General features: G+C 39.3%; 1 protein-coding gene across 2 annotated transcripts; it reads left to right on the forward strand.

The window, feature by feature from the left end:
• Positions 1–86: 86 nt before the first annotated feature.
• On the forward strand, positions 87–9,401 carry slc8b1 (solute carrier family 8 member B1). 2 transcript variants are annotated; one of them, XM_074638094.1, is made up of 15 exons: positions 87–472; positions 1,580–1,732; positions 2,223–2,275; positions 2,740–2,797; positions 3,016–3,121; positions 3,238–3,405; positions 4,580–4,693; positions 4,782–4,856; positions 5,972–6,102; positions 6,920–7,061; positions 7,156–7,277; positions 7,586–7,739; positions 8,426–8,506; positions 8,600–8,664; positions 8,801–9,401. In XM_074638094.1, exons 1-15 carry the CDS (start codon positions 308–310, stop codon positions 8,993–8,995), a joined length of 1,782 nt encoding a protein of 593 aa, XP_074494195.1. In that variant the 5' UTR covers positions 87–307; the 3' UTR covers positions 8,996–9,401. The 2 variants fall into 2 exon arrangements, with proteins under 2 accessions (XP_074494195.1, XP_074494196.1); XM_074638095.1 differs by having other exon boundaries at positions 97–472; positions 4,785–4,856.
• The last annotated feature ends 43 nt before the right edge of the window (positions 9,402–9,444 follow it).

Raw genomic sequence — 9,444 nt, forward strand, 5'->3', positions numbered from 1 at the left:
TATATTTTATATTTCAATATCGTTGAAGTTGAAGTTTACGAGGAGTCCTTGAAGGCAGCACACACGTCTGGTGGGAAAAACAGTAGGTGGGGTTTCAGACTCTGCTGTGTACACAATGTACACGGACATTGAATCTGGTCGGACAGCACCTAAAAGAAGCTCAAAGAAACACATCATAGATGTTAAAGTGAAGCTGCAACAACGAGGTGTGTTTTAAGCTTGTTTCAGGTCTGAATTGCAGGAGTAAAACAACCCAAACCACAGTCCAGTAGAGCAGCATGGACTTGGCTGCAGGATAAAGTGGATCATGTGTTGTGCTGTTTACCTGTCGGTTCTGCTGCTGGTGGTGTCCAATCACCAGCAGGTCACCTCGGGTTCCCATGTCTTCAGCAAACAGCCTGGAGACGGATTACTAGCTGGGCTGTCTTCAACAAACACCTCACTAACGATGTTTCAAAGCAGCAACGATGAGGTCAGTAACATTTGATTTGACTACCAAAATATTAACATCATTTATCATTTGTGTGAATTTCTTTTTTGGAAATTTGGTTCTGTGTGTGTTTGTGCTGACTGGTTTTGATATTTGTGCCCATGTTTCTGTCTGAAGCTGTCAGGTTTGTCAGCAGGTTTTTCCAGCTGTCACATGATTAGTGTAGAGACTACAGTCATGAATGAAGTTTAACTGCTTTGTTAAATAAGAACACGTGCATGTTCACATCTGGGCAGATGTCAAGATCCTCCAGATACAGGTGGATGGATAGATAGAAGTGTATTGTTTTATTTGTTTTTTTATTTTGCACAATTTAAGACTAAACAACATAACAAAAAATAAATGAATAATATACAGTGCAGGAAGAGACAAAAAAAACCCCCACTGGGCTTATCTGAAGCCTCAACCTTTAGAGACAAGATTAATATAAAGAAATAATATGACTACATAATAGTGATAACAAACAATTGGAACAAGATATATATAATAACAACAATAACAATACAGTAAATATATCAAAAAAGACAAATGTGTGTGTGTGTGTGTGTGTGTGTGTGTGTGTGTGTGGAAGTGTGTGGTTAGTGTTTGTGAGGAGGATATTGATTTAAATATCTATAAAGACTTCTGGGCAATCGTAAACAAACAACATTGTGAGTGGGAAAAAATAAAAAACATAAAAACAGATACATGGAGAAAAGCAATTACAAAACAGCATTTGAATGACCCTTTAAGTGACTTTTGAAACATTTGACAGATGAACAGTTTTTTGATAGATGTATACTGAGGGAGATGCACAGTGTGATAGTGTGACTGAAGATAATGGAACTATTTCCTACTTTGCACTCCTCCAGATGAAGGTCTATAATATGTTAAAATAAATCCAGTATCAATATAACAAATAATAAGAAATTAATGTAATAGACCTTATCAAGACTGGATTACCAACCAGTGGATTTACAATGGGGCTCGAGGTGCACTGTGTAGCAGTTGGTTTGTGGGAATTTGATTAACTGCAAATTAGTTTTGGGAATACACACCACTAAAGCACAACATAAGCTAACTCATATATTTCTTTGTGTGTGTGTTCAGTGTGACCTTGTGATGAACCTCAGCGCTGCAGACCGCTGTGCGTTTGTGAAGAACACGCCAGACTGTAGCATGGAAGATGGCTTCATCAACTACCTCCATTTGGCCTTCTGTCTGCTGTCACCCAACCTCACACCTCTCACCATCACTCTCTGTGTAAGACCTGCGTGTGTGTGTGTTTGGGTGTGGACAGCGTGAAACTGCAGCTCGGCACCAGCTGATCATTTGAGGAAGATGACTTCTGTGGGAGAACCAGGGATTATCAAATTTCAGTTTTACCACTCAGTCATTTCACTCCTTGCTGAATAATGGATTGTACAACTTCCTTAAATGCCCTCTTTGTAACACAACAAATGAAACTGTCGCACTGAAAATAGCATTAAGCACATGGTTGGAAGGTAAAAAGTACAAGTGAGATTTTGCTGAATCTACCAAGGAAAATCTGCCAGTGTAAAATATAAATGGTCTTCGTTACAGATTAGGAACAATGAGATCAGTGTAATCCCACAAGGCCATGTTTAACAGGGTCAACTTGTTCAACCTAATAACAACATTTGTCTGAGTACGACTCAAGCAGCACTTCTATCTTCTCTGAATTGTGTTAAGAAAACTTCACAGACCGTTACTTTCTTCTGCTTCTCCACAGATGATATGGCTGCTATTTTTGTTCGTCATTCTCGGACTCGCAGCGTCTAAGTTGTAAGTTTCTCTCGTGTGTCAATATGTGCATCCCAAAAGTTCCCTTTTATGTGTGTCATGCCAGCAAGCCTAAATCATTCATTTTCATTGATTCGTTTCAGCTAATGTCACGCCATGTTTACAAGCCCACATGTGCAGACTACACCCACACACATTCGTGCCATCAGTGTGGTCAGCTTAGTAGTCACATGAAGAAGAGTCACATGACTGTAGAGCATTTTTCATCATTGTTTCACTTGAGTTGTAAGATTGTGAGATTTCCTCAAAGGAAGGACAGTTTGTTCTGTTCTTTTACCCTCCTCCCTTTTCACACACTGAACACAAGTGCACTACAGTACCACTACTCTACGCTACTACTACGCACTACAGTAGTAGCTGAATGGTAAAGAAGCTGCTGTGTCTTTAAAATGAAACACATTTCTTATAAGCATACTCATTTATTCTTTTTCTCTGTTTCTCCCCAGTTTCTGTCCCAACCTGTCAGCCATCTCTACCAGTCTGCACCTGACTCACAACGTGGCTGTATCCTTTATCTACATCCACTCTACTTCCCCCAACAGTTCTCACTTTATTAGTATTTATGTACAATCAGTACAAAGCAGTCAGGCTGATGAGTCACCAATACAGTTCCTCTCTCAGGCTGATTTTTGCGGTTTCTTTCTCTACTTGTTACTTTGTGTTGATGTTGTCACATTTATTTTTGTGAAGAATATTTTCCTTGACTGGTTATTTTTGCTGAGGGTGTGACGTTTCTGGCTCTTGGTAATGGAGCTCCAGACGTCTTCAGTGCCATGGCGGCTTTCTCCCACCCACACACCGCTGGGCTGGCTGTCGGAGCATTGTTTGGTAGGCACAGTCTCACTCATACACACCATAAACAACTCAAGCTTTTTAATATGAAAACCTGGTTGGCCTTTCTCCTACGTATGCGTTTATCTCTGTCTCCCTCCCTCCGTACACAGGAGCTGGTATATTTGTCACCACAGTAGTTGCAGGCAGCGTGGCGCTGGTCAAGCCTTTCGCTGTGGCCTCCCGTCCATTTCTGCGTGACGTCATCTTCTACATGGGGGCAGTGTTTTGGACTTTCGTCATGTTGTACAGAGGAACCACGACATTGGGAGAAACACTGGGTACACACACACACACACACACACACACACATATATATATATATATATTAAGGCTGTCAATCAGTAATAAAATACAATATTTAATCACAATTAATTGCATGATTGTCCATGATTAATCGTGATTAATCGCACATTTTTTTATTGGTTGAAAATGTACCTTAAAAAGAGATTTGTCGAGTATTTAATACTCTTATCAACATGGGAGTGGGAAAATATGCTGCTCTATGCAAATGTATGTACATGTATATATTTATTATTTGAAATCAGTTAACAACACAAAGCAATGACATAAAAGCATAAAAATATGCTCAAATTATAACGTGGTAAACTGCAGCCCAACAGGCAACAACAACAGTCAGTGTGTCAGTGTGCTGACTTGAGTATGACTTGCCCCAAACTGCATGTGATTATCATAAAGTGGGCATGTCTGTAAAGGGGAGACTAGTGGGTACCCATAGAACCCATTTTCATTCACATATCTTGAGGTCAGAGGTCAAGGGACCCCTTTGAAAATGACCATGACCTCTTTTCCTCACCAAAATTTAGTGTAATTATTTGCATTGTATATTGGTGAATAAACAAGTCAATTTGTACAATTAGGATTTATTCTTCTTAACAATGATATAACACATGTAACATACTTCTGTGGTGTTTGTAGACTTTACACCCTCAGCTCTGCACATCCTTGTTTGTTTTAGTTACCCATTAACAGAAAATTATAAATCTAAAATCTTTATATATATATTTTTTTATCAATCTTGCACATATCCCTTTGATTTCTATCACTTACAAAATCTGAACAGCCTTTTTTATTTACTTAGAAATGTAGAAGATGTTGCAGCCTTGTAGGGTGGTGTGTGTGTGTCTGAGCGCTTTCTTGTTCTGGTGCCAACATTTATGACCCAAAGCTGCAATCTCAGCTATTTTCTGACCAAAAACAATCCCAGAATGCAGTTCACAGAGTCACACAGCCATACTTTTCTGTGAGTCACCCACTCTCCGGTGGCACATTTTTAGATATTTCCACACAAACAGTACTGTATACTGTAGGACTGCATATATAGTACACTGTGTATGTAGAAAGTTTCAAGAGCAGTTTTACTCCAAGCTCTCATATACTTTTACGCACACTGTGACATTTTTAGCTTCACTTTGCATCATTTCCCTTTTCCAGGGTACCTGGGTCTCTATGTGGTGTATGTATTGACTGTTATTATCAGCGCGTACATCTACAACCGGCAGAAACATTCGATGAACTCCAGTGTCCGGAGCTCCGCACATATTCCAGGTTAGAAACACAAATATATATATACACACACAGACAAATAAAAAAATGTTTCCATAATTGCCAGTGATGATATTTTTTGTCTTTGCAGCAGAGTTTCACTCGTCCGACTCGTCTGATGATGACGTTCCCTACCTAAATGGAGCAACAATCCAACAGGACTATGGTAGGAATACAGCACCTTTCTATTAATCACAATATAAGTTAATATACACCTGGGCCCTCATTTATAAAACTCTGGAGAGTTCGCACTAAATGTTTGCACACGTAAAATTACAAAATGTATGTACGCCAAAAAATACTCTGATTTGTAAAACCAGGTGTAAGCCTGCCAGTGCTGATCACTAGATCTTTAGGTGAATCAACTGAGAGGAAGACCAAGACAAGGATTTTTTTTTACACAGAATTCAAGGTACTTGTTCGTGAGGTGGTCCCTGAAAACGTCCTCCTAATTCTTCCGTTCACGTAATTCCTAAATCTGAAATCCTATCTTAACTCAGTTAATGATGACATTTAGGATTTTTGGTATTACATAAGCATGTTTCCTAACTGCATTTAGGAAAAATCCTATCTTATCTTAGCTATTACAGAACCGTCCTAACTAAGGGATTTCCCAAGCTAGGAATCCTAAGTTAGGACGGCATAGACCCTGTCCTAAATTCAAAATAACTTCCCAAAATGGCAGCAGCTCTGTTGTGAGGTCTGTATGGCAATGACACTGGAGATAAGGAACAACATAAACACCAAAATACAATGATTAAAAGGCTACTAAAACTGTATGATGATGTTTTAAATTTACTGGACCATGTATTAAGACAATAAAGACAATAGAAAATATGGGGTTTCCTCTCCCCCACTGACGCTATTAGTGCCTCCGACTCCTCGTAGCTGAAATTGAAGGCCTGTCTTTTTTTGTCCATGATGGCAAACTAGCTAGCCAGTAACAAGTGAGAGCCGTTGATATTTTGGCTTGTCCATCTCGAGTAGCCTACCGGTACAATCTATACATCAATGATGCAGTCATGACAGGGACGAGTTCCAATTGAAGATTAACATTTTTGGTTATAATTAGGATTTCTTAAGATAAGATAAGATAGGAGGTCAGAGATAGGATAGGACACAGCCATGAGTTTAGGAATTGCTTCTGTAAAATGAAGATAGGATTTTTCCTATCTTTGAAACTTAGGTTAAGATAGGACTATCAGTTAGGATATTTTTCTGTAATGAGGCCCCAAGACCATAACATGAATATGTGTTTGTGTGTGTGTGTGTGTGTTTCAGAGTCAGAGTACAGGCCACTTCTGCCTTACTCTGAGTCCACGAGTCAGATCCTGCTGAGCTCTCTGAACCCAGTGGACAGCAGGAAGTGGAGGAGGAAACCATGGAGCTGGAGAGTCCTCAAAATACTGAAGGTGTGTGTGTGTGTGTGTGTGTGTGTGAGTGATGGTAGACAGATTCAAGAGGGTGGTAGAAAAGGTGCAATGTCTGAATTAATCTGGTTGATACACCAAGTCTGTGACACCGCCACCAATGTAAGGGGAGAAATGTGGGCATTAACTATGGAGGGTTTCATAGCCTCCCACAAGTCACCACTGTCAGTGGTAAGGAGGCGTGGCCCAGGGAAACAAAGGGACAGAGAATTGTTTGGGGAGGGATTTTTTTGGTTTTGTTTGTGAGGGTAGACAGAGGAGTAAGGTGGGTGCCAGGCAGCCTTCTGGTGAAAATAAACACATTTAGATCCTTTTATGGTGGTACCTCAACCAACTGAGGACAGTAGGGAAACCAGCGTGGAATGAGGACCATAAACATTGAGCAACAAACAAGCCAAGGCTGGATTATTTCTTTCCCAACCCGACATCTGGTGAGCATTTTGCATTTTGAACCATTTTTTTGTTGGATTACTTTACATTAAAGACTGTTTTTGAGTTGGACAAATCCTGTTGACAATCCAGGTGCATTCCTCCAGTAAATTTTGTGCTTTTATTGGGAAGGGTTTATTTTCTTAATAAATTGTGTAAAGTTAACAGTTATGTTTCCTCTTAGTATTTCCTTTGGTGAGGTTAGGAGGGATTTAAAGGCCACCTAAATTATGTTTCAGTTCCTCTCTTAACCAGGTGTTAGTACCACAGTAGCCCTTGAACTTTTTTTGTATCTAGGCTTAAAATTAAAGCTGATTGTTATAAGTCAAAGGAGTGAAAAAGCTATTTAAAACTCTCCTGCACCCATCAGACACCCCTAGAGTTCCTGCTACTGCTCTGCATCCCGGTGGTCGACCCCGATAAAGAAGACAGGAACTGGAGACGCCCACTGAACTGCCTTCATCTGATCACTGCTCCTCTGGTGTGTGTGCTCACCTTTCAGTCTGGAATATGTAAGTGCAGCATGACCTTCTGTAGCAGCCATGATCAGATTAAATATATGCTATTTTTTTAATCTCCATCTTTTTATCCCTAATTAATGTCTAGATGGAGATTATAGAATCCATGGGCAGTTTCCCCTCTGGCTGCTGATGCTTCTGCTGGGACTTTTCCTGTCTGGTATTGTCTTCTGCACCACCACTAATGACCATCCTCCCAAGTATCATCCAGTAAGTATTTGTGGAGGTTAAAAGTATATACAGGATATGCACCCTTTTGGGCAGGAAGTGCCACCTTCAGGTCTGGTACACATATCCAAGGACCATGCATGTCTTTAGAAATTTCATGGCAATCCATCCCATAGTTGTTGAGATATTTCAGTCTAACCCAAAGTGGTTGACTCCCTACAAAAAAATATACTGTATTTATCCATCATTATAATCACTGCTCCAATAACATGTGTTACTACCAGATTTGATTAATGTAGTGTTTTGTTCATGCTGCTTGCAATTCTAAGTTTGTCTTTTCCCCTCTCCAGGTGTTTGCTCTGTTGGGCTTCGTGGTGAGTGCAGTGTTGATCAGTGCAGCTGCCTCTGAAGTGGTCAGTCTTCTGCACATGCTGGGTGTGGTGCTGAGTCTCAGCAACACCGTGCTGGGGCTGACTCTGTTGGCTTGGGGGAACAGCATAGGAGGTAATATTTGTGAACCTAATATTTTTTTTCCAAAACATATACAATTAGAGACCATCTGGAGATGGACACAATGCTTTCATTTTGATCTTATGTCGAAAAAAGTCATAAAAAAGTCATAGTATATAGTATGTTGAAAAAAAAAGTCAGTGTTGTATGTCAAAAAAATTAACAATAAATTAATAGTATAGTATGTCGAAATAAATAAAAGTCATAGTAGTTTGTCAAAAAAAGGCGAAAAAAAGTCATAGTATAGTATGTCCAAAAAATAAAAAACATATATTATGTCAAAAAACGTCATAGTATAGTATGTCCAAAAAAAGGCGTGGTATAGTATGTTGAAATGTTTTTAAAAAAAAAGTAATAGCATAGTATGTCGACATTTTTTTAGAAAGTCGTAGTATAGTATGTCGAAAAAGTCTATAATATATCTAAAATTTAGAAAACATTGTATAGTATGTCGGAAAAAAGTCAAAGTGTAGTATGTTGAATTTTTTTTAAAAAGTCTTAACATAGTATTTCAAAAAAATAGTCATTGTAAAGCATGTTGAAAAAAAGTCATAGCGTAGTATGTAAAAAAAAAAGTCATGGTTATGTCATAAAAGACACAGTATGGTATGTTGAAAATACAGTATATGCTTGTAATTGAAATCCTGAACAAATAATTTGTATGCATCTCTCTTTTTCAGACTGTTTTTCTGACATCACCATCGCCCGGCAGGGTTACCCACGGATGGCCATATCTGCCTGCTTTGGAGGCATCATTTTCAGTATCCTTATAGAAACATAAGTATAGAAACATAACTTATGGAGATGTATAACAGTGGCTGTTTATGAGTCGTCCTTGACTGTATTTCCTTCAGACATGCTGTTTGGAGTGGGTTTAGGATGTCTGGTGCAGATGGTTCAAACACACTCCTATGTGCAGGTAATCTTCTCCTCAAACACACAGATAAGAGTTTATAATTATAATTCTGGTTAAACATTCAGAGAAATACAGAAGTTGCAGATACATGACTGGAACCCATGAACAGGATGCATCTTTGTCTTTTTCTCCTTCTCAGTTTGAACTGGAGGGTTTGTTGACGTGGATTCTTGCAGGATCTCTGGGTTTGTCTTTGGTCCTGTCCTTCGTCATTGTTCCACTGAGCGGGTTCCACTTGGGTCGGACCTACGGGATCTTCCTCCTCATCTTCTATGCCCTCTTCCTTCTCATTGCACTGCTCACAGAGTTTGGCAAGATCCACATGTCGATCTGACTCTCAAGCCAGTCTGAAATGAGGGACGTCCTCCCGTAATGCAAAATGACACACTGGAACAGAATTACACCCTCTTCTACGCATAATATTGATGCACTATTTATACAAGAATCGACAGTATTTGTGTACTTGCCTTCTACCCAGAGCCATCTGAAAACAAGCAGGTAAATGAATGACAAACTGAGACTTCTCTGCTCAGGGAGAGCTGAACCTTATCACACTGTGCCTTTATTCAAGTTCTTGTTTGTGCTGACTGGTGCTGTGATGGCACTTTGTGAGTTCATAGGGAAAACACAGTTTGTAGAAATGTATACTTTAAAACATTATGAATGTACTGTAAATCAAAATGTTAAAGTGACCTTGTACAAAGCTGCTTTTGGGGCATTAAATCATTTTTGGTTTGGTATTTGTGTAGTAACGGTATGCTGGTCTGTGTTAAATGATACATT

This window comes from Sebastes fasciatus, chromosome 6 (assembly GCF_043250625.1).
Source record: "Sebastes fasciatus isolate fSebFas1 chromosome 6, fSebFas1.pri, whole genome shotgun sequence".
Lineage (NCBI taxonomy): Eukaryota > Metazoa > Chordata > Actinopteri > Perciformes > Sebastidae > Sebastes > Sebastes fasciatus.

What these genes read in the sequence shown, in the direction of transcription:
- slc8b1 (XM_074638094.1), top strand. Translation starts at nt 308, where the DNA reads ATGTGTTGTGCTGTTTACCTGTCGGTTCTGCTGCTGGTGGTGTCCAAT. An exon ending in GGACTCGCAGCGTCTAAGTT is followed by an intron (nt 2,276 to 2,739) that starts GTAAGTTTCTCT and finishes GTTTCTCCCCAG; the next exon opens with TTTCTGTCCCAACCTGTCAG. An exon ending in GACATTGGGAGAAACACTGG is followed by an intron (nt 3,406 to 4,579) that starts GTACACACACAC and finishes TCCCTTTTCCAG; the next exon opens with GGTACCTGGGTCTCTATGTG.